Source organism: Ctenopharyngodon idella, chromosome 1 (assembly GCF_019924925.1).
Source record: "Ctenopharyngodon idella isolate HZGC_01 chromosome 1, HZGC01, whole genome shotgun sequence".
NCBI classification, from domain to species: Eukaryota; Metazoa; Chordata; class Actinopteri; order Cypriniformes; family Xenocyprididae; genus Ctenopharyngodon; species Ctenopharyngodon idella.
The window spans coordinates 309,727-334,320 of record NC_067220.1 but is presented as its reverse complement, the minus strand read 5'-3'; the positions used below and the strand labels follow the sequence as shown (position 1 = coordinate 334,320).

Below are 24,594 nucleotides of genomic sequence, written 5' to 3'. Positions count from 1 at the left end.
CTGGTTAGCAGGAACCAATTAACCTCTGCTGGTCGATGTCGTAACTACACTATATGGGTTCAACAGCATCTTTCTCCATTGACGGCCATTCAAACAGTGTTTCCTGACTGAGATAGTTTGTTTTCTTGCGAGGGCATCAGCCGATCAGTCGTGTCATGATGTCATTGTGCTGATTAGCCATTTCCTAATTAGTGAACATCGCTCTTTACAGTATGAGTACGAGTGTTCAGTCAATCGTTCAATCAGTGTTGTGATAGATCGACTCTTCTCTAGCAGAATCAGCTCTAAGACACTGATAAATGTGACTCTGTTTACTAGCGTTGAGTTCTGTGTAGATCTGATCCAGATTCTGACTGTTTGTCGCTGCAGAAGTAACATTTGTGTAATCGAGGTCTGTGTCGGCTGGTTCTGTGTTCACAGGTCTGTGAAACTCATTTTCTGCAGAAATATTATCACTTTGAGCTGTGTGTGAGTTCGGCAGGACAGTCGGGTTCCCTTCATCATATTCATTCTGTAAATGTGAAGAAGGAAATGATTGCTTCATCATTATTGAGCAAGAAAGTGAACCTTGACTATTACTTGAGAAGAACTACAGTTTATAATGATGGAAATGTTCAATGAAGATGATCCTGACTCACCTCTGCTCCTTTTCTTAATGTCAAATGAAGCCCTTCGGTGAAGGAGGAGAACAGACCTGTGACAGATGAATGTTATTTAAGTTTCAAAACTTCTTCAAGTATCTGAATTCAGTTCTTCATGTTAGCTTGAATCCAGACATTGTGTCAACGTCTCAATTGTTTTATTTACACAGCAAGAATCGGACTAAAAAAAATCTGAACTTGAATCTGAATCTGAGTTTTAAGGACTATAAAGTGTCTAGAGTGTCTGAATTCACTGGTGTAATGTAGATTTTATGTATCCATATATCATTCAAAAATATTACCACAAGTCTGCTTTTTCTTTCGTACGGCCACAATAAGCAATACAGCACTTATCAGGAGAAAAACCAAAACTCCTGTGATGATGATACCAAATGAACCTGAAAATACAAAAGACAAAATAAACTACTCAACTGGTTCACAGGATTAAATGAAAGAGGTTTACATGAGAGAAATATCAGCTGTGAGATGTGGAGAGGTGTTTACTTGTGTCAGGTGAAGTGGTTTGAGTCAATGGACCTGATGAAACACATGTGCTTGTCATTAAAAATGAGTTGATAGTTAAAAAAAAAAAAAAAAGATTCAAATACGAATTTAGGCCACACTACTATATTCAATTAGCAGAAGTCACATGAATCACTTACCCTGTTTAACCTTCAACAAAATCTCTGAATAGACATCAGTTAAAGACAAAGTCCTCTCCACAGCACACCAGTATTTGCTTTCATCCTCTGTTCTCAGATCAGTGATGGTGACGGTGAAAACTCTGTTCGTCGTGTTGTCAGTCAGAGAGAATCTCTCGTCTTTAGCTGGAGATCCTGATTTAACCATGATGTTTTTAATTCCAATGATGCACTCACCTTTACAAAAATACTTTGAATTTGATTCATATCCAGATTCATATGAGCATCTGATCTCAACTCTCTCTCCTCTGTATCCTATAATTGTCTCTGAAGCTCCTACAACAACAGCTGAAAACACAAATATCATTAGCCATGATTAACATATTTATTGTATTAAGAAATACTGCTGTAAAAATACAAGACCAGTGAAAATCAGAAGTGTAAAACAGTCACACATACAAATCTTGAACTCACCGATACGAATCCAGGACCAGAGAAGAAGAATAAAGCTCCACATGGTGAAGCTTTACGGCACTTTTTGACTACATAAAATCCTTGAACATTGGAAAACAACTCTATCTTCCGTACTGACACAAAGTATGGTGCAATGCTTAACTTCCCTTCATTTCCCTTCATTTCCCCTCCTTACCTTCATTTCCACATCCATCACTACACCAGGTCCTTACTGTGCATTTCAAAACAATATAACCACAGCTTCAGATCATAACATTGTATTTTATAGTGTTGTCATGTTTTCATGTGGCCTCAGAGAGTATTTGGACACTTTAAAATGTGTGAATGTTATTGCATTGGATAAAATATCAAACAGACTCTGCAGGATCTTTTCTCTTCACTAACTTAACTCATCATGTTTGCCCGATGTCGTTTAATCTGAAAAAATGGTTTGATGTTTTATTATCTAATGCAGTGACAATCAATCATTTTAAATTGTGCCTTTAATTAAAAATTGTATGATTTTAATTTTATGATAAAGCAACAAATAAGGTGCTGGACTAACCTGAAATTAATTTAGATCTCATGAGAGACTCTTTCTTTTGCATCTCGTGTATAACTGTTAACTATAAAGTTTCTCAAGTATAAATAAGCTGTGTGATCAGTGTATAATGAATACAGTGAAGTTGCAAAAAAAAAAAAAAAAGCTCCAACCTTGATCAAACTCATCTGCCTATAACTTTCTATTAATCCTGAAGACCTTGATCCTGGTGTGATAAGACACAGATACTGGAGATAAAAAAATACACAATAGCTGTTAAGCGTGAGTGAAGATTGTGTAGAAAAGAGGAAGTCTCCTCTAGCCTACTCACCTGTAGAAAGACACAACTAGCTTTGTGTGTGTGTGTGTGTGTGTGTGTGTGTGTAATTAAAAGATATGGATAAGATAGAATGAACAATAGAATGACAGTTTAGAAGACATTTAGAAGTGTATTTTAAAATGCAAAGTATTGAAAATAATAATTAAAAAAAAGCTGTAAACGCTTGCATTTTTTGCAAGACTATAAGTGTGTCCCATCGGGTAATCAAAAATTCTACACACACTTGCAGTCTTCACACCTACTTGAAAGCTTGAGCCAAATACAGGAAATACATCATGTAAGTAGACAAGTGGTCAATTGCAAAGACAACAAGTTACAAGTTGTGTGTACAGAGTTACAACAACTTCCTGTTTCGTGGCGTTAATACTTTAGCGTTTAGCCAAGTGTTGCATGATTTAACATGTTTCTACCACGTTTGGTACTTCATGGCATATTTAAATGTGTTTCTGTGAGTGAATTGCCATTTCCTGTTTCCAGCAGGTGGTACTATGACTAACTGAATATTTGCATGTAGATGTCTTCAGGCCAGGACCCTTATCACACGTGAAGTTTGGGGCAGATCGGACATTGTATGCCTGAGTTACAACAGCTTCCTGTTTCATGGCGAAACATCGAATTTTGTCAGGCCGCCGCGGACACGCCCTTCAGAGAAAACTCTAGATCTTCGCAATTTAATGTCGCAAAGGCCTTTAGATTAGACTGACCAAATATGATGTTATTCTGATGAGTTCATTAAAGTACAATGTCTGGAAATGTCAAAAACTACCAAAATTTTGCTGGGAAAATTCTAAATATCGTAAGTCTCCTGTTGGGTTTATAGATTTTGCACTCTGGGACGTTTTTGTAGGTATTGGCTGTTACATGTGTGTACCGAATTTCATTCGTGAAATTTAGCGTGAAGGGCACTTAATTGAAATCTTTGTAGGTGGTGCTATCAAGCCATTTTGCCACACCTAATTCTGAAACCCATATCATATGTAAATTTTCACCACTTCTGATGCATGTGCAAAGTTGAGTTTTCGAGCATGTTTAGGCCCTCGAAATTGCGATTAGTTTCAGAGAAGAAGAATAATAGACCGAGCAATTACAATAGGGTCCTCACACCACCGGTGCTCTGCTCTAAATATGATGCACAGACAGACAGACGGATCACCCTGATCTCTTTTTTGGTCCAGTTCTGTGTTGTGACATTTGCAGGACTGTTCGTTCAATTTGAACTAAGTTAATTATATTGTATGAGTAGTTTTTTGTGTGGATAAATAAACATTCTCTTCCTGGTTTACTCTGGTACCTCTTGGTAATGATGTTGTGGGTCTCTATGGTTCACCTGTGCAGAGAAGGAACATGAAACTTTCAAGATTTGCTCCTTCAGCCATATGACTTAAGCATTCAGTCATCCCAGCTAACAGGGAACAGGTGAGGTTCTCTCAAAGTTATAAACAAACGTTCTTCCAGCAACATTAACAGAGTATTTCCTCAAAATTATCGGTCTTTAAAATTGTCCTTAAAGGGTTAGTTCACTCAAAAATGAAAATTCTGTCATTTATTACTCACCCTCATGCCGTTTTACGCCCGTAAGACCTGATTCGCTGATTCATAATGCTCTGAATCTTCCTGAAGCAGTGTTTTGAAATCGGCCATCACTAAATAAGTTGTTTTTTTTTTTTGTTTTTTTTTGGCGCACCAAAAATATTCTCGTCGCTTTATAATATTAATATTGAACCACTGTACTCACATGAACTGATTTAAATATGTTTTTAGTACCTTTATGGATCTTGAGAGAGGAAATGTCATTGCTCCTTATGTAGGCCTCACTGAGCCATCGGATTTCAACAAAAATATCTTAATTTGTGTTCCGAAGATCAACGAAGGTCTTACGGGTGTAAAACGGCACGAGGGTGAGTAATTAATGACAGAATTTTCATTTTTGGGTGAACTAACACTTTAATGTCAGCACACAAACATTATATATTGTTCATCTTAAGTTTTTTTTTTTTTTTTTGAACATTTTAGTTTAAGGCTCATCTAACATTTTTAAATGCTTGTTTTTTACTTGTTTTAGAATGTTCACTTGTTTTAGAACGCTCAGAGAACATTCAAAAGTAATAATCCTATAATGTTTGCAAAATGTAACGTTCCATTAATGTTCACATAATAAAAAAGTACATTTTAAGACATTTTTCAGAGAACAGAAATAACGTTTTCATAACTTAGCAAAACTTTCTTATAACATATTTGTTAGCTGGGATGTGTGTGTGAAAAAAAAAAAAAAAAAAAAAAAAAAAAAATATATATATATATATATATATATATAGACCTTATTAATATTAATGAGCTCTCACCTCTTCTGACAGTTAGTTGTATTTGAGTATCAGGATCAGGCAGCAGTGTGTATAAGCCAGAATCATCTGAGATCTGTCCAAAGATGGCGGCGGTGAGAACGCACGCGGATGAGTTGTCTGGCCCACCTGTTGAATTCAGCGGTCTGAACCAGTTTCTCAAAGAAGAATCCATCAGGGGTGCGTTTCCCGAACAACGATGTAACTCGCTGCTGAACTACCATAGTACGAGATCGTTGAACAAATCAACTAGCTAGTCACGACTGTTTCCTGAAACCGTATTGTCGGAAATGGGGGAGGAAAAGTATCATGAATTTATACAAAGTGTCTAATCACTGAAGTGTGTTTTTTATTTACATTTTGTTTTTAATTACTTCATTTACATGTGTTATGGTGTTTCAATCTTTAGTATCAATGTTAATGTTTTCAAGGCATATAATAAAGCTTTATTATGGGAATAGTTTACAGTCTACTGTCCTTCAATACTGCCAATCAACATAAACAATAATAAACAGCAATACGTTTAGAATTTGCTAGACACACACACACACTGTACTGTACTAAACAACACTGATAACCCACAGTTCTTTATACTAGTTAATTTTGTATGAAAACAATACAAATATTGTGAGTCTTTCCCTGAAGATGTCATTCTTTTTGTGGTCTTTGCACCACATGTGGTGCACAGTGGTATGCCTAATTTTTCTCGTTTTAAGATGAATGTGGATCTGTGATTTTAAATGCCAAGCTCCAAAAAGCTTCATAAAACACTCCATAAGACTGGTAAGTAACATTAAAAGTCTTTTGAAGCCATACAGGTTTGTTAAAGGATTACTGACTGATAATCTTGAGATAATCTGGCACTGTTACTCTCAAAATCATTTGTAGTTGAGTTTTAAAATGTTTTTTTCAGCACGGCAGGGTCATGTGACAAATGGGAACTGTTGCTATTTGATGTCAATGATGTTGAATCACTGATGTATATAAATTACTGGACTGCTCATGATGTCATGATAAGTCTCCCTGTACATTCTTACATCGCAAACATCCTAAATATGTAAATGGTTATATATTTAAAGTTGGGAATGCCCATCATGTCCATCAACTGTCCAGAGCATCGCTGCCCCGGGCCATCAGGCAGTCCTTATTATCGAACCCTGTAGTTACTAACCTAAAAGTAAAAGAGATTTGTGGGTGCTTCTCAAGCAGAGGCTGCATCCTAGTAAGGATGAACATCATCAAGAACTGCTGAAGGCAGTCTCAATTTGAAGGATCCTTGGAAGACAGCCTTCGTTTCACGTCCTTCATTAAATGACTTTGCATCAAGTGTATCATTCATGTCCTTCAATCACCCAAAGTCCAATTCTCAAAAAAAAGCTGACTGCTTTTACATGGTGAGGGAGAGAAGCTAACTACTCAGCATACATGGAAAAATAATTTTAATTTGAGAACTGTATTCCAAAGGTGCATTACCCAGAGTGTTGTTAGTGTCCTCTTTGCTCTGCAATGTTTTTTTACACCATGAGAAAATGGACTTGTGGTGTGAGAGTCTCACGATGAATGCCTGAGAGTTTGCAGCCCTGATTTAAGTCAATATACACAATACAATATAAAATAAATAAATATAACACTTAATTCTTATGCAAGCTGTCATGCTAGTGAAAAGTTAGAGAATGTGTACTGTTCTGTAGTGTTTTAACTGTCATTGTTTCCAAGTTCCCCAAGAGTTTGAAGTGGAAGCTGGTCAATAAAAGACAGGAAATAAACTGCACGCTTCACTTCACAATTTCATGAAAAATGTCAATGCTTAATATTTCCTTCACAATTATGTACATACAGAAATATATCTTAATGACTTCTGTATATCGCTTATCCTGTGTGAAACAACTGTGCTAAAGTCCAAAGTAACAGTTAATTTATGTACATATATCCTAAAAACGAATCCTGTGTGAATGAAATGCTGCAAACCGGGTCCTTTTTTCTGTCAGTCAATGACTCTGTTGTTAGAGAATACCAATATGGTCGCTCGAACACTTGTGGTGACTTCACCTGCTGGCAGTTCAGAACGCAGTGAGCAATCCTGTGACTTATATGCATCAGTGGTGACTCCTTATGCCTGTTTTGTGCTTGGCCCCTTAATTGCTGCTTGCAGCTGTATTATTAGGGGCCAAGCACAAAACAGGCACAAGGAGTCATGCAAGCATGGCTGGGAGCTTCAGAGCAACGGCAACAATTAGATTAGATTATTTTAGGCAGAACAGCTGAAAATGATATACAGTCACTAGTAATATGATTTAATTATTATCACTTTTGACCATTAGGTGGTGCTGTTACCAAATTGATGTTGTGAGGTCACTGTGAGGAGATGCAGAGTTACAGCCTCAGAATCAGATGATCACGATGATCTGAGCAGATTTTGGTGAAAATTGGACCAACGGTCTAGGAGTTCAAAACAGTAGGTTTTTGAAGAAATTAAAAATGGCAGAATGCAATTTTGACTATGGCATAGTTTGTATCGTTGTTTTCAGTATGACTCAGTAAGTCTATCAAGACTATTTTCATTTAAACAGGCAATCAAAACTCACAAGCTTTTAGCTTTCTTTAAAATTTCATTTTAAATTGTTCCAATTTTTTTTAAGTACCTTCAGGGCATACAAAAATGTAAAATGGCAGAAGGCAAAATGGCCGATATGTGAAAATTGGGTATCATACGAATCGGTATGCTGCACATTTTATGATTTTTGGGCCATTCAGAAGCTATAAGCAAAAATAATATTTTTTTTCATATCACCTGACCAGTAGGTGGCGCTGTGCTGAAATAATGCATGTAGCCTCAGGTCACGCTTGTGATGACATGTACCAAGATTGGTCTCAGTATTGCAGAGATATAGCCTTGCATCCAATTTGGTGTGCTCTTCATCAAATTCATTCTTGAGTTTTTGGAAAATGGTTAGGTTTATCTGAAAGTTCTTAATAACTTTTTGCCAGCATGGTCTGAAGAAGACGTGAGCCAATTTTGGCGAAAATCAGATGACCCATCAAGGACGAGTTTGAAAAAGTAGTAGGTTCTTCATGTAACCACTAATGCCAATAAAGAACCTTTATTTTAAAAAGGAAAATCTCACCATCTGTTGAGATTTCCAATGTATCTTTGTTTGAATAATCCTTCAATCTCTTCAGTGAATCTGGTTTCCACAGACACATGAAACACATCAGATCAAAACAAAAGAGAAACAAATAAAGGAGGTTTTAAAGTGTTCAGGATTGAGTCAAACAGCTCCCTCTAGTGTTCAGATGATGTTCAGCACCACGGACAGCAACAGAGCTGATCTGGACAGACTGTGTTTGTTTGCTTGTGATGAATACAAGCAAACAAACACAGTCTGTCCAGATCAGCTCCTGGAATTACACTTCAGAAAAGCCTTATGCTAAATAACCGACGTTCAAGAGCCGTGTATGAAACTGAGTCATATTACATAAATCAACAAATCATAAATAGTTTATCTGGACAGACATGAGCTGCTGAGTTTGTAAGAACAAGAACATTAGTTACTGTAGTGGATTTTAATGCAATGTGTTTCCTTCTGAATGTTTGAACCTTTTGTAATAGTCCCTCAGTTGTCCTCAGTGTGAAAAGATGGATCTTAAAATCATACAGTCACTGCTGGAAAGGGTTCAAATACGCAAAAGACACTGAAAAAAATTTAAGAATCTGCAGGACCTGAAGGATTTTTCTGAAGAAGGTTGGGCAGTTTAACTGCTCAGGACATTTTTAGGATAATCAAAACGGGGTTGTGGGTAATTGTGGAGTAGCACTAAAGTTTTAGAGGGATCAGTTGGGTTTGTGGAAAGAGTGGATCACTGTGCATGACACAAGTTCAATGATGATCAGAAACAGGAGATCAAAACATCTGAAACACATTTGAGCTCTTATTGTATCTGCAGTTGTTCTGAACTTCCTGTTGACTAATAAAGTCTTAATGCCAACATTTGCACTTTAACATGGCTTGTGCACTAAATTGATTAAAATAATAGTTGTTCTTCCTCAGTATCTTTTTTTTTTTTTTTTTTTTTGTCAAATATCTACACATTTTAGCTCAAGCTGAATAACAACACTAATGTTTTCAGTAAAACTGCTTATAGCTGTATTGAACTAATGAATGAACTTTATTATTGAACTGAATCAACACTGACTCTAGCTGAATAATGACACTATTGTCTTTTTAGAGCTATTTTACAGAATTTGAATTTGTCTCATATTCGATGAAGTTTGCATCATTGATTCTGTTATTTTTCTGTTTATTACTGTGAAGCTGTTTTGAAATGATCTCTACTGTATAAAGGGCTTTATAAATAAAAAGAGAGAATTGACATTCTTAATTCAAGATTCATTTACTTTATGCAAAATGACAAATTAAGCAAGCAAGAGCAAATATCAGCCAATAGCCTCAGAAAATGTAATTTGTGTGCCAAATTACCTGGAAATCCTGTCACGCTGATGGAGCTCACGACACCAAAAACAGATCAAAATAAAATGTATTAATAATTTCCTTATGATGCTTAAAAGAGACCAACATCTGAACTGCTTTCCTCAGATTCTTACCAGGAATCATCATCAGAGTGAAAGTCAAGATGATCTTCATTCTTCTCTCTTATTAAATGATCTGCTGTTATCAGTAGATTCAGTTTTGCTGAAGCTCTCGGTTTGTTTCAGGTGGATTCTGGTTGTGTTTTTGTCATAATTATGATGAGATGCAAACTTCCACATCTTTTGTCTTCTGCCGCTCCGTGTCACAGGTTCAGACTTGAAACATCAACAAAAAAGAGCAAAATTTACAGAAGAAATCAGAACTGTTGACATATAAAGAGTTTTGTTGATGAAGACAAGCTTATTTCTCATACTGTGTGCTTCATGCGTCATTTGTCATTAGTTACAGTAGTAACTGAACACACTTCTCACAGTTTCACTTTACTCCCCGTCTCCCGTATTCAAAGCAAAGCCTCAATTTCCACATCCTCTATTCATGGATTAATTCAGTTCTGCAGAAACTACAGAAACACACTCACACTTTACAGCATGCATGATCATTCACTTCATGTTTAAGTCAAGGAATAGAGTTAAATTTACATATATTTCATTTATTCAATAGGAAGACACAGAGAAAATACATAAATATAATGAAACACACCAGCAATGTATCATAAAAAAGCCAAAAACCACTAAAGCAGAAGTGAAACTGTCGAACGGAATTTTCCCTTAAAAATCACAATATTAATATTCATTAATAATATATATGAAGTCATAAAGTCATAATTGTCCATAAACTGAAAGTTCATCTTTATTATGACTTGAATCCAGATCTTGTTTTACACAGATGAGCCCTTTATCAAGCTGTGAAGCTCTTTTGTGTTGTTTATGTCTCTCTGTCATTTAAGTCACAACACTTCATTGTGTGTCACTCCAGTGTAAACCAGCTGCCATAAACATACTGTTTAATTATAATTTATATTATATAATTTAAGCTATATCCCTGTAAACCCATATGATAAAATGCAACATTGTCTGTATTTCACATAAATAAACAAATAACACATGTAATGTGCATAATATAACATACAACTTTTGCTACTGCTCATTGTGTAACAAACAATATAATAGTAAAAGAATGAATGTATTAAATTTACTATAGTGAAAAGCTAAAGAACGTAGATATGGATTGACTGTCTATATCTATTCCACAAATCAAGCATATGAGGACATTATGATTTCTCATTTAAAGCCTGATTTATCCAAAATTTGGGAATTTTTTTTTTTTTTTTTTTTTTGGTCCCGTCACATGGCATTGTGGGTTTAGATTCCACTCCATGAAGATAATGAGAGACACAAAGTAAAAATGTTGCAATGGTGCGATTGTGTAGATTGTCAAATCATCTGGTTTATGTTGATAGATCATTGATCATCTGGTTTATCTGCAGTGGAGTCGATAATCTGATCAGCTGGTTTATCTAAAGTATAGTAGATAATCAGATCATCTGGTTTGTCTGCAGTGGAGTAGATCATTGGATAATCTGGACTTTCTACTGTAGTGTAGATGGTGGTGGTGTGTTTGTTCTTGCACTGCAGCTCACTGATTTCCTGATAATTATGGTCATTCCAGTCACTGTCCTGCAAAACAACTCATGTTATCTTCATTTAAACATCTCAACAGTATTTGTTATCACTAGCAGATATATGTTGAGTTTTGGATGCTGGTGAGCAGAAGAAAGACATCCAGAGTCGGCAGCTCCAAACCAATGAGCAAAAGGTATGTGCTTTCAGCAGCTCATAATCATAAGACCATCATCATCATCACTCACCTCTGAAGTGATTTCTGCTGTTGTATTCAAAGGCAAATGTGTGATGGAGACTGTCAAAACATAAGAAGAATTAATATTCAAACAACATATGCTAGAAAGTGACATTAAGTAAACTTGTGTGCACATACTTAATCATATTTTGGAGATTTTGGTCCCAGAAGAAAGATAACAAAACCTCCTGTTTGAGACATCCATGATGTCCCAATGTGTAAAAACGATATTAAAATTAAACGTGAAAAGGTAAAAGGTAAACACTGTTGCAAAAACCACAAACTGACATAAAAAGCAAAGAGTCAAACTGGCCAACTAAAATAAAACATATATTTATAACAAATATATGAATAAAACAATATTTTCATCTAAACCTCTGTTAATTCTCAAAAAGAACTTCTGAGATCTTGAGAGATTTAATGTCTTCTTTTATTTGTAGTTGATTTCAGGCTGTGTGATTTTAAGTCAGTTGTAGTTATTGTGTTTCATTTTCTGAGAGTTCAAGCATCACATTGTAACATTGATTCAATGCCACTATCATTGATTTTTGAATGAACATTTTTTCAACATTAATTGCAGGTGCAAAAGTTAATTGGGTGTGCAATGCGGTTAACATTGACACAGTAACATTGATTTAACATTGTTTCGATGGTTGCTTGCTATCTGGGTATGTCATATGCCCATTTAGATTCTCTAAGTAAATGTGTGTATGTGTGTGTGTGTGTGTGTGTGTGTGTGTGTGTGTGTGTGTGTGTGTGTGTGTGTGTGTGTGTTTCATGTATCTAATTCTGACCTTGCTGTGAAAGTCCTGATTGTGTAACTCGTGGTGATTTCTTGCTTCTCTTCCTACACCACACCATCAGTGCCATGAGGAGGATGATCACCATGATGACTAATCCAGCACTGACGTATATGACAGACCCTGAATATGAGACGTGACCTGTAACACACATTTAATGTCCTTTAAACTATAAATATAAATATATAGATGGTCTGTTATATATATTATCTGATGGATGACAGGCAGGGGCTGACTGGGACAAAAATTCAGCCCTGGCACTGTAGCCACACCAGCCCACATTACCACATCCACGGACACGTGCATTCCCAGGTGAAAAAAGTACACTTCTATAATGTACTTAAAGTGCTCTATTTTCACACACTAATTTTGTACTTTAATATACTAAAAAAATCTTCTTTAGTACTTATTAAGATAATGTTAAGAACATCTTAGTGTACACAATTGTGCTATTTTGAGACACCAGTTACCACTTGTAGTACACTTGAACCCATAGGTATACTAAAAATACAGAGATAGTATGTTAAAAGCTCATTTTAGTTCTAATTCATGGTGTCTCAAAATAGCACAGTTGAGTACACTTAGATATTCTTAAGATTATCTTAATAAGTACTAAAGATTTTTATTAAAAAATTCTATGGAAGTACAAAATTAAGAACAATCTTTTAAGTACAAAATTAGTGCGCGAAAAGAGAGCACTTTAACTACATTATGGAAGTGTACTTTTTTTCACCTGGGTTGCTATACGTTTTTGACGTGTTTTTGATTATATTGCAAGTAGCATACAGCAGTCTGTTTACCCTAAATCCCACCTTATCTGCTGATGTTTCAGTCATGTAATTCAGTAACAGGCTAGCTAACACTTGTAACCAATTATCTCGAAGCAATGACATTTTTAAATATATGGGGGTTGTACGCTTACAACTGTTTAATAAAAAAACAAAAAATAAAAAAACACTGGAGCAGTAGCGTGAATTGCATGAAAATGACTTGAGCTAGCTGTATTTTCTGTTTTTTCTTACCTCTACGGCACTGTCCTCCACTGCAGCAGCCGAATTTAAACCCTTTGACAAGAGTTCGGTTAATTTTAGGCATTTGGCAGCGTCGGACTTACGATAGGCCTACTTTTTTGCTTTCTCGAACCTTTTCTCCACCGCCTTTCCTTTTTTTCTAACTTTTACTGACAATTTGCTCGTGTTGCGCTCTCTCTCTCTCTGATGATGTGCTTGATTTTGACTGAGTTTGATTGACAGGCGATCTAACAATCATAACGCCGTATCCACATTTATGTCCGACAAAGCTAGATTAATTGAATTTGAAAAATGTGTAGTGTCACAGGTTGCTTGAACTGAGGCGCTACAGCAATCTGTCAAGACACATTAAAGAGCCACAAAATTTATTTATTGTTTAAATTTTTCTTGTCTGTTGACGCATTGTCAGTGTCCTCTTTGCTCCAATGTATTTTTCACTTTGACAGAGCATCGTGTGTGGCGTGAGAGCACCATGGCTTGTTGGACATACATAGCAACAGTAACTAAAGTGGGCGGGGCGGTCGGCCCATCACGGGACCGGGCCGGCCGGTGCCGACTGGGCTGGCCATTTCTTAACATTTATTATTATTAAATTATTATAACCATAGTGAAATCGTGCTAGCAATAAAAACCCGTCCTATGCACTGTCGGCCTGTAAAAACTATTTATTTATATATATTAAAAATAAAACTGACCGCCCATGATGACAGAAAAGATCAACTTAAAGTCAATGATTCTAATACACTGACACTGAATTCAATCAAAAATACATATAAATTTGTTATAATTATTATTGTTATATAATCATTTGTTCTGCTGCCTTGTGTAGAGCTGCTTTATAGCTGAAAATGAAGTAATTTTATAATTGATTAACTTTGCAACAATGAAACTGTTTTTTCCCTGTTTATTACTGTGAAGCTGCTTTGAAATAATATTGTGACCTTATTTTATTTAATGACCAATTGGTCTGTTCCCTTGTAGTTACTTTCTACTGAAGCTCCACTTCTAATAAATATAATCACTTACCCTGTTTAACCTGCAACATTATCTCTGAATATACATCAGTAAAAGACAAAGTCCTCTTCACAGCACACCAGTATTTGCCTTCATCCTCTGTTCTCAGATCAGTGATGGTGACGGTGAAAACTCTGTTCGTCGTGTCGTCAGTCAGAGAGAATCTCTCGTCTTTAGCTGCAGATCCTGATTTAACCATGATGTCTTTATTTCCAAAGCTACACTTGCCTTTACAAAAATACTTTGAATTTGATTCATATCCAGATTCATATGAGCATCTGATCTCAACTCTCTCTCCACTGTATCCTGTAACTGTATCTGCATCTCCTACAACAACAGCTGAAACAGAAATGATTATATAGATCATGTGATAACAGAGTAAAAACAAGAGAACATGTCAAACTGTGTGTAAAAGAGCTCAGAGTCTCAAACTCACCTGTACAGATGCTGGAAAACAGCAGCAGAATGTCCCACATGATGAACTTTGACAAGCGTTTCACTTAAATGAAAGACCAAATTCTGTGTGACCAACGCTATGGTTTTCCCCTTCCTTAGTATGTGAACAACTTAGCGTCAGCAGCTGATATTAACATTTCCTTCCTTTTTTGTATCTCTGACCACATCAGCTCTACAGGACATCTTAAAAGAGCACATTTAATCTGACAAACTGAACATGCTTTTCTTTTGTGTTTTAATCCCGTTCTTACTTTCACTACTTCATTTTAAACTGTCCTGTGGTGGACAAATTATTTTTAAAAGTACAAATAAGCTATTCCATGTAATCTTTAAATCTTTTTTTTAATGAGCAAACTGCTATTCTTTATATGAAGTATAAAACATCACAGCACTGGACCGGTCAAGTATTGTCACGAATCTAAGGATGGCAAGTTTGAAATTTGCTCAAAACTGAACATTCACCTGAGAATGAAGTCACTTGTCAAGTAAACAAAGAGTTTGAGAGTGCAATTCAAGTGAACAAGGCCATACATTGACAGTGAAAGTTTATGAGAGTGTTTTTGTGAGTTCACAGTCTCTTCGCAGCTGATTTCAGTCAAATTGGGTCATCTAGATGGAGTGTCAAAGCTGTGTCGTATTTGACATCACCCATAGTGGGCACTATGTCATGAAGGTCGTTTTGACACACATGTGTATTAGGGGTTGAATGACCTGATTTTTTGAAGTAGACTTTTCTGCGATTAATGTTGAGTAGATGTTCACTAATTGCTAATGACACCATTAATAAAAACAGGAGAGATGGGAATGCTTTGCAACATGCCACAATTTTAAACTAGAGGCTAAAGTTTGTGAACAAACTCTGATATTGTCTTGAGAAGCCTGAACCTTGTGCTCAGCTGCAGCAAATGTCAGAATGCTGGACACAAGGATATTGCTCCTACATAACAGCTTATTTTTATCAGTTCTTTTGCCTCTGGGTTGTTATATTTCTTACAGATTTATGCTCGTTCTAAATCAGATAAAGTTTATTTGAATGCATTAGTGAGAGAGTGATTGTGTGTGTAAATTAATCCTGTATGTCTGTGCAGCGTCTCTCTACTAATAGTGAACCTGTGGGTTTTAGTCACTTTAGTCACTTTCTAGTCACTTTAGATACAAACAGATATCAATACATGCTAGAACTTTTCAGTTTTAAGCTATTTAAAGCAAACTCTGATCACCATAACGGTGATCCAACCAAACTATTATTTTCAATAAAACATCAACATCTAAACCTCTGTTAATTCTCAATAATTCTTAACTGGTTAGTAATAAGTGAAGCTGGTAATGCTGTTTGTGAAGTTGTTTAATCCTCCTCTGCTGAGATCTTCAGAGATTTAATGTCTTTTTTCTTCAGTTGATTTAATCTAAGGCTATGTTATGATGTTATTTATGTCCTACGGAGCCCCTAAAGGGATGTGGTGGTGGGGGAAAAAATGGGATGGGAGGAAAAATTCTTTTTCAAATCTTTTGCGCTCCCTCGCAAAGATATTATCGTTCCCTTGCTGTGAGCTCAGACAAACACTTCCTCTTTAATGTCCCGCTGGCTGGCAGTAGTGTTTCAGTCAGCTCCATACGTTAATAATGCACACAAACAATGCGCGACTCATAGAGTTTGAACTTGTTGGACTCAAGTATAAAAAAAATGCAATCAGTGCTTATGTCAAGCAGTTCAGTAAAGTTGGCAATATATTCACAGATTCGAGATTCCCGGATCATTAACTCGTGAGCTAAACGTTGTTAAAACACAAATGCAGCTATTTCCAATCATAGTAACCTAGACAACGAGCTACAACAACCCAATTTTCTTCAAATGTGCTTTATAATATATAAATTGGTCTCTATGAGCAGGCGGCGGAGAGACGAGTCTGAAGGGACCGTCTGAAAAGTGCAAAACCCAAAACCCTTTTGCTAATTTTATATTATGAAATCACTGTAACACATTGTACTATTACCAAATTTAGTTCATACATCACTGCTCTCCTGCTGGTTATAGGTACTACAACACTTAGTTTGGCTAGTAGCACATAAAGGATTTCTTTACACAAATGATGTTGGTACACAGCTTACATACAACAGCTTTTGCATTATAATGGCTTACTGAATTTGATGGCATTACAATTTATTTAATATTTTTACTAATAACAGTGAAGTTATTTTATTTAATAATGAATAATCATAAAACTTTATATTTGAGTCCAGCAAGTTCAAACTCTAAGAGCTGCGCATTATTTGTGTGCATTATTAACGTATGGAGCTGATTGAAACATTACTTCCAGCCAGCTGGACATTAAAGAGGAAGTGTTTGTCCGAGCTCACAACAAGGGAACGATATTAGGCTCGTTTGAGATAAGCAAATTCTGCGCAGAACCGATCACCGGTGATCACCGCGAGATGCATGCCGGTTAGAAATGTGTCCGAGGGTGGGCCGCCTTGCTCTGATGTCATGCCGTGTGTCAAAAAAGTTTCGCGACGGCGATCGGCCTCATCGGATTCTGCAGTCGAGCGCAGTTGCTCTCCACCGACTGCGCTGACCAAAAGCACGATGGGAAACGACTTGCTGACGACACAGCTTAATGCTCATTGGTTTAAACAGCCGTGATGTATTGATCTCTTTTTAAAATGTTTGATTTTAAAACTCTAATATCATGATTTTATGTGTATAAATTATGTGTGAATATTACTAAACTCTCTCACAGTGCGATCTCTCTATGGGTTATGTGATTGTTATCATATTTATAAAAATATATAAAAACATGTCTGTAATTAAAATAAAAATGATTGATACACGCATCCTTAAAATGAAAATAAATAACAAGTACTTTGGGTGTATTGTTGTTATGTCTCGTAGGTGTCTGATCCACTACGAGAACGGAGAACTGTCCGTCTTGCCTGCACTTTTTTCACTCCTCCCCTCACTGCAGCCGCCTACTCTCACCTACATTTCAGGCGAGGCTAGGCGCATCTCAAACAAGCCTAATATCTTTGCGAGGGAACGCAAAAGTTTTGCAAGGGAACGCAAAGTTTCTCGGGGGAACGCAAAAGATTTGAAAAAATAAAAATTCCTCCCATCCCATTTTTTTTTTCCACCAGCACATCAAATTTCCTCCCTTCCCAATTTTTTTTCCACCACCACGTCCCTTTAGGGGCTCCGTAATGTCCATTCGTTGTTCACCCCCCTGTTTATTCTGTAATGGTTTGCTCTGTTTTACTATTGGATTACCATAAGCACCTTTAAGAAATGATGCTCCCTTCAATATTGGCACATTTCCTTTAAGAAAGAAAGAAAGAAAGTTCTTGCAGTGCAGTTTTTGACTAAAGTTAATTTTATTGTTTGTTTTTGATTGTGCAAGAACTTTCAGTAAACAACTGAAACCTGAATGAAGACCTGAATCAATTCTTTGCCCAAAAGGACAACAAAGGATTATTGCTACTTCATGCTTGTTATCATCAGGTGTCTTCAATAATGCTCATTCATCACTCAATCACTTAAGTATCTAATTAACTCTGCTTCAGTGTTACTTTAACAGCCTGCTGGTGGTTCCCATATAAACACTCAGCGGTGTTAATTTAACACCAAGGTTTTTACTTCACACACCCATATCAAAACCTGAATGCGTGAATTTATGGACAAATTCTCCACATCTGCAAATTAATATGTGAATTCATGCAACAAGAGTTGGACACTTGTAGAATATTGTCACACAAATGCATTGCTTTTCTTGGATATTTTTCTTGCTAAATCATAAATCCATAAAACACCTCCACTACGAGTCTCAAACACAGTTTTTTCACTAAGAATTTCCTGCTCTCTCAATTTTGTACCACATATCTGTGTGAAATGAGGAGTGAAAAAGTGATTTTGCACCTGTAGAGGCAGGGACGGGCACTGTTCAGAGACCAGAGGATTTTGGCCAATCAAAGGAGCTTATTTGAGCGTGTTGAGTGGGGCGACACGTGCGCATGCACATTACTTTGTGTTTGATTTTGTGAATGAATGATCTATGCTGTTTGGCTATACTCATGTGCCAGTATTACAGAAATATTAAAGGCAAACTCTAGCATTATATCTTATCTGTTTGGTAACAATGACGACTCAGTTATGATCTATGACGTATTATTGAACAAAAGACACAGAATAGATGGACTGTTACTGTTTACAAACACTCAGACAGAACACAGCTATTTGTTTGTAATGCATAACAGTGACTGTAAAATATCTATTTTAGGTACAGGAGAGTCATATTTTGAGTTCTGATGTTTAGATTTGGGTTAGTTTTGTTACTTAGATCTGGCAACCCTGACATACCAGAATCACTTCACACAGCGGCTATAGGAGAGGAGCAGAACAGGCTTTATTTATACATTAAACACTTTATAAATTGTTTTGTACAGAAAAATTGAATAATTAAAGCAATGTAGATTTTACTTTTTTATTCATGTTTTATTACTGAATATATCGGTCCCTCGTTTGTTTTGATGTTTTGTGAATGTGTTGAGATGTTTTGTGGATGTGTTGCTGTCACGTAGATCAGTTCTGTCCCGCTGTCCTGTGTTGGGTCAGGTGACTTTATATTGGCATAATAATCACAGTCTGGATCTGTCACCTGATTGGTCGAGTGGGTGTGACCGGGGTTTGAATCAGGCTGCTGATTGGTTACTGTGGTGTAAACAGCAGAGACTTCTGGGTGGTTGTCGAGGTGTGATGCAGGCGTCTGGTTGGATGAAGATGTTACCGCGGCGACGTCACTGTTTGGAATCTCTTCATACATGCAGTCAGTCTGAAAAACAATCAATAATTTACTAGTTTATATAAACAATTTTCTCTGTTAATCAATAAACAATAATTTAACATGTATCTTCTACAGGTAAAGATTTGAACACCCACCTCTGTATTGTGCTGCACATTTTGCTGAAATAACGCTGAATGAAAACAGAGAATCAATTCAAACACTAAAACAGAACTTAATATTAATAATAATAATAATAATCACAAACAAACTGTCACCTGTCCCACATTTCCTTTTCCTCTTTTTCAGGATGAGGCACGTTCCAGAACACAGAGTCAGAACCAGCAGAACCGAACCCAGACCGCCAGCAACAGAAGACAGGTCTGAACAGGACATGATATTACATGATATGATATTACATAAACAACACACTACTGATTCTGATTATACTGTTAAATAAACAATAACAATCAAAAAATCAATATACCTGTAAATCATTTTTATTATAGTGTTATAAAATATTGTAATATATTGTAATTATAGTGTGTAACTGAAGTGAAACTGCAATGGTAAACCTCAGCTCAGAAGGAAACACTTCTGTTACGGTTGATGTCAAACCAAATTAACCACATGAATATGGGCCTTCAAATCCAAAATGAACTTATTCTGTGTGATCAAAGAGTTGCATCATGGGTAGTGTAGTTTGTGTACTCACTAGTGGTTGGCTGATGGAGTTCAACTGTAGTATTTCCTGTTGTTGTTCTTGTCGTTTCACTTTCAGTTTGATGAGACACTGACAGAGAAAAACACCAGTGACGTGTGAACGAGCCGCTCATGCAGTAAGATCATGAACACATAAACGAAGCTCCACATTCACACACACAAACCATTCACATCATGTAAATATGAATAGATGTTGTATATATATATTTTTTATTCACAACATAGATTACTGTCTACTGAAAGCATTTTAATGTTCATTTTAAAGACACTTCCTTATCCAAAGCAACTTGCAAATGTTTAATAACAGGGAAAATCCCACTAGAGCAAATTTCTGTGGACTAAACCTTCAGTCTTTAATACCTTTAACACACATTTCATCTCAAAGGAAACATCTCTAACATACATAAATACATTAAAGTACATTTACATGCACAATATTCAAGAAATAAGAGTCATATAGTGTGACAGACTGATGAACTGACCTGATTGTGGATTCAGTTCTGTTGTACTGAATGACGACTGTGTTTTTGAAAAAGAGCTGATGGTTGAAACTTCAGTGGTGTTTTTATCTGAAGGGTCACAGGAAAGATGGAACTTAATGGATACAAAATTTCATTTAATCTCTATTTAATCACTCTGTTTCATGTCAGAAAAACACTTTAACCACAGTAAAATCACTGTAACGCACAGCTTGTAGTGGATCATTGCTGTATTTTACACTCAACACACTGAAATCTAAGCAGACAATCAACTCAACACAATGACATGAGTCAACTTACAAGATTAATGACATGGTCACTCACTCTCAGCTTGTTTCCATTCAGTTAATTTCTGATATTCACAAAATTAATCACTTACCCTGTTTAACCAGCAACAAAATCTCCGAATAGACATCAGTTAAAAAGATATCAAAAAAAAGAGTCCTCTTCACAGCACACCAGTATTGTCCTTCATCCTCTGTTCTCAGATCAGTGATGGTGATGGTGAAAACTCTGTTTGTCGTGTTGTCAGTCAGAGAGAATCTCTTGTCTTTATCTGGAGATCCTGATTTAACCATGATATTATTTGACAATAAAAAGTCCCCTTTACAAAAATACTTTGAATTTGATTCATATCCAGATTCATATGAGCATCTGATCTCAACTCTCTCTCCTCTGTGTCCTGTAACTGTATCTGCAGCTCCTACAACAACAGCTGAAACACAAATATCATTATATAGAGCTGCTATGTGTGAGTAAGAGACATTAGCAGGCCAGAATAATAACTTACAAATATCATCAATATGAGTTTGATGATCATATTATAATCAAGAGATCATGTCAAACTGTGTGTAAAAGAGCTCAGAGTCTCAAACTCACCTGTACAGATGCTGGAAAAGAGCAGCAGAACGTCCCACATTATGAACTTTGACAAGAGTTTCACTAAAATAAAACACCAAATTCTGTGTGACAAACGCTACTGTCGTTCTCTTCTGTACTGAGCAGCATCAGTAACTAAAATGAACATTTCCTTCCCCTTTTGTCTCTCTAACCACATCAGCTCTACATGACGTCTGTAATGGTTTACCAACTTACCAAACTTTATTGAATAGATAAGCAGTGTTGTACTCTTTGAGGAAAGGATGATCCACTTCATAATAAGGGGGGTTAGAGTATCTGTGACATTTATTCAGTATGTAAAATGTGAGTGTTTTACACAGCATTCCAGTCTTGTTGCTTATTTAATATTATTGTCAAGAACTGCTCTGAGACACAAAGGTTAAGGACCCAAACACAGTGTTTATTAAAAGGGTAATCCACAATCATAATCTACATCCAGGCAAAAGGTCATACAAAAACAAACAATCCAAACAATAGCCGAGTAAAGGGCTGAGGCAAAATGGCGAATCCATGGGAACAGGCAGAGAATCAAAAGAACCAGGACACAGGAGAAACAGGATACATAAGCACTTAGAAATGCAGTTAGACACATATAAGACTTAGCAAAGAATGACAGAGTTAACAACGTTTTAACAGACAGAGCTAATGAGGCTAATGAGTAACAGCTGTAGACAATCAGTGGTGATGAAACAGGGCAGAGGATTATGGGGGATGTAGTCTTTAATGGAATGGCAAAAGTCTGTGATAGAGTGCCCCCTGGTGGCACTCAAGTTCACTCCAGCTGGTGATTGCGATAATTATAACTGCACTACTGCTTTATATAACATATATTTGATTAGAAAGATGTTTTATGATTTGGTATAGCCCTCTCTCTTCAATCTGCTGCTCTCTGTGTCAAAGTTAATGAACAACATTGAACAACATCTCAATTAAGAAGAGACTTACACTTAATAGCCATCATACTCTGAGGGTACGTGAGGAGTTTCAGCACAGCTCCACCTAGTGTTGATAAATAATAATAGAAAATGTATATTTTGCCTATAACTTCAGAATAGTTTGACCTTCAATAGTTTGATATCAAGCTGAATGATATATAATTATCTCATACCAGCCATTTAGAATTTTGGAGTTATATTCTGTATTTTATGAACCCAATAAGATATTATTACAAATTTGATTTGTGTCATCAGCGTAATGTTCTATATGAGCCTGAGAAGATACAGAGGAGCCGCAGAGTGTTTTATGCAATATCTTGGAAACACTATTGCATTTTAGACTTAAACTTCATCATGTTCATGCTCTGATTCTCCCTGACACACTTGTTTAGCTGCTAATTTTGACTCTTTTGTGTTTTGCCCCATAATCACTGCTTGTAGCAAAACTTTACATTTTTACAATGTGTAATTTTATACATTTTATTTACTTTACTTTTAGTTGTAAATAACTTTTCTGGTTAGTAATATTATACACTTTATAAAATAGTTATAACAGTGAAGAAAAGTGTGTCAAAAATATTGATTCAGTAAAGAAATTTTACCAGATTTCATTTTTTACTTGGAACATCATTCACAATGTCTGTGGACAGTCTTTTTCTTGATCACTGAATATATCGGACCCTTGTTTGTTGTGATGTTTTGTGGATGTGTTGCTGTCACGTAGATCAGTTCTGTCCCGCTGTCCTGTGTTGGGTCAGGTGACTTTATATTGGCATAATAATCACAGTCTGAATCTGTCACCTGATTGGTCGAGTGGGTGTGACCGGGGTTTGAATCGGGCTGCTGTTTGGTTACCGTGGCGTAAACAGCAGAGACTTCTGGGTGGTTGTCGAGGTGTGATGCAGGCGTCTGATTGGACGAAGATGTTACCACGGCGACATCACTGTTGGGAATATCTTCATACATGCGGTCAGTCTGAAAAACAATCAATAATTTACTAGTTTACAAAGATAATACTCTCTATTGATCAATAAACAATCATTTCACATGTATTTCTGATCTTTTACAGGTAAAGATTTGAACACCCACCTCTGTATTGTGCTGCACATTTTGCTGAAATAAAGCTGAATAGAGCATGAATAGAGAAAAAAGACCAAGTCAAATCAATTCAAACACTAAAAACAGGACTTTTAAGTCACAAACAAACTGTTACCTGTCCCACATTTCCTTTTCCTCTTTTTCAGGATGAGGAACGTTCCAGAACACAGAGTCAGAACCAGCAGAACCGAACCCAGACCGCCAGCAACAGAAGACAGGTCTGAACGCATTGATAAACACATGATATTACATAAAACATCACACTGCTGATTCTGATTATACTGTTAAATGAACAATAACAAACTTACAACTGATATAAATCATGATTATTGTACTATTAAAGATATTGTAATTTTGGAAATATATAGTTGTTATATAGTGTAACTGAAGTGAAACTGCAATGGTAAACCTCAACTCTTCAGAAGAAAACACTTCTCTTTACGGTTGATGTCAAACTGAATTAACCACATGAAAGCTGATATGTGCATCATTTTATGATTATACAGGAGATAAAATGTGTCTCCACAAATGTTCAAAACAATTTGCTTTCAAAGAGTGATCATGTGATGTGAGTTGCATTATGGGTAGTTAGTGTGCTTACGAGTGTTTGGCTGATGGAGTTCATCTGTAGTATTTCCTGTTGTTGCTCTTGTTTCAGTTTCTGTTTGATGAGTCACTGACAGAGAAAAACACCAGTGACGTGTGAATGAGCCGCTCATGTGATAATATAATAACAAATAATAATAATAAACCCTGACAGTAGACCAAAAAATCACAAATTATATTGTTTGCTCTGTGCTGTTGCTGCATATGAACAACGGTTTTGTTTCTGTTCATAACACTGATTACTGATAATCACATTACATTAGTGCTCATTTAGAAGATGCTTTATTATCTGAACTGATACAGGGTCACTTTTGGATAAAAGTGTTTGTCAAATACATGAAAAACCCACGTGAAGTAATGCAGAAACTGTAAAAGAAAGAAACTAAAGAAAACAGGCTGTGAAATGACGTCAAACATTCAGTTGTTGTACATTTGATTGAAGTGTTGAGGAACAACTTGATCTCTGACTATTGAAGCTGCT

The 24,594-nt window shown here is 36.2% G+C and overlaps 3 protein-coding genes and 1 long non-coding RNA gene across 12 annotated transcripts in view; 1 reads left to right on the top strand and 3 right to left on the bottom strand.

The window, feature by feature from the left end:
* LOC127496649 (B-cell receptor CD22-like) overlaps positions 1–24,594 on the top strand; it is a 158,506-nt gene that overhangs the window by 54,498 nt on the left and 79,414 nt on the right. The gene's annotated exons all lie outside the window — the stretch shown is intronic.
* The window catches only part of LOC127499227 (CMRF35-like molecule 5), a 106,390-nt gene that overhangs the window by 76,111 nt on the left and 5,685 nt on the right, over positions 1–24,594 (bottom strand). For 2 of the 7 annotated variants that reach the window (XR_007926194.1, XR_007926191.1), the window contains exons 1-7: positions 21,454–21,662; positions 20,954–21,289; positions 20,578–20,664; positions 20,088–20,165; positions 19,651–19,755; positions 19,531–19,565; positions 19,250–19,423 (exon numbers count right to left, since the gene is read on the bottom strand). Coding sequence is in view for 4 of the 7 variants with exons in the window: in XM_051869601.1 (XP_051725561.1) it covers positions 19,076–19,423; positions 19,531–19,565; positions 19,651–19,755; positions 20,088–20,165; positions 20,578–20,664; positions 20,954–21,289; positions 21,454–21,493 (1,029 nt within the window). In the remaining 3 variants the exon portion in view is untranslated. Of the gene's footprint in view, positions 1–18,973; positions 19,424–19,530; positions 19,566–19,650; positions 19,756–20,087; positions 20,166–20,577; positions 20,665–20,953; positions 21,290–21,453; positions 21,663–21,853; positions 23,385–23,498; positions 23,534–23,622; positions 23,728–24,108; positions 24,184–24,594 lie in introns of those variants that run through there. The other 5 variants (XM_051869770.1, XM_051869680.1, XM_051869601.1 and 2 more) reach the window with 4 other exon arrangements.
* On the bottom strand, positions 947–5,422 carry LOC127500555 (uncharacterized). The gene is made up of 5 exons (XR_007926357.1): positions 4,959–5,422; positions 1,757–3,943; positions 1,304–1,630; positions 1,146–1,178; positions 947–1,039 (listed from the first exon to the last, which is right to left on the bottom strand). It is a non-coding gene; the product is annotated as an uncharacterized LOC127500555 (long non-coding RNA).
* On the bottom strand, positions 10,079–14,727 carry LOC127500234 (CMRF35-like molecule 8). Of its 2 annotated transcripts, XM_051871276.1 has the most exons (5): positions 14,584–14,727; positions 14,160–14,486; positions 12,097–12,243; positions 11,313–11,362; positions 10,079–11,121 (listed from the first exon to the last, which is right to left on the bottom strand). In XM_051871276.1, the coding sequence occupies exons 1-5, from the start codon at positions 14,621–14,623 to the stop codon at positions 10,906–10,908; spliced, it is 780 nt and encodes a 259-aa protein (XP_051727236.1). In that variant the 5' UTR covers positions 14,624–14,727; the 3' UTR covers positions 10,079–10,905. The 2 variants fall into 2 exon arrangements, with proteins under 2 accessions (XP_051727236.1, XP_051727322.1); XM_051871362.1 differs by lacking the exon at positions 12,097–12,243.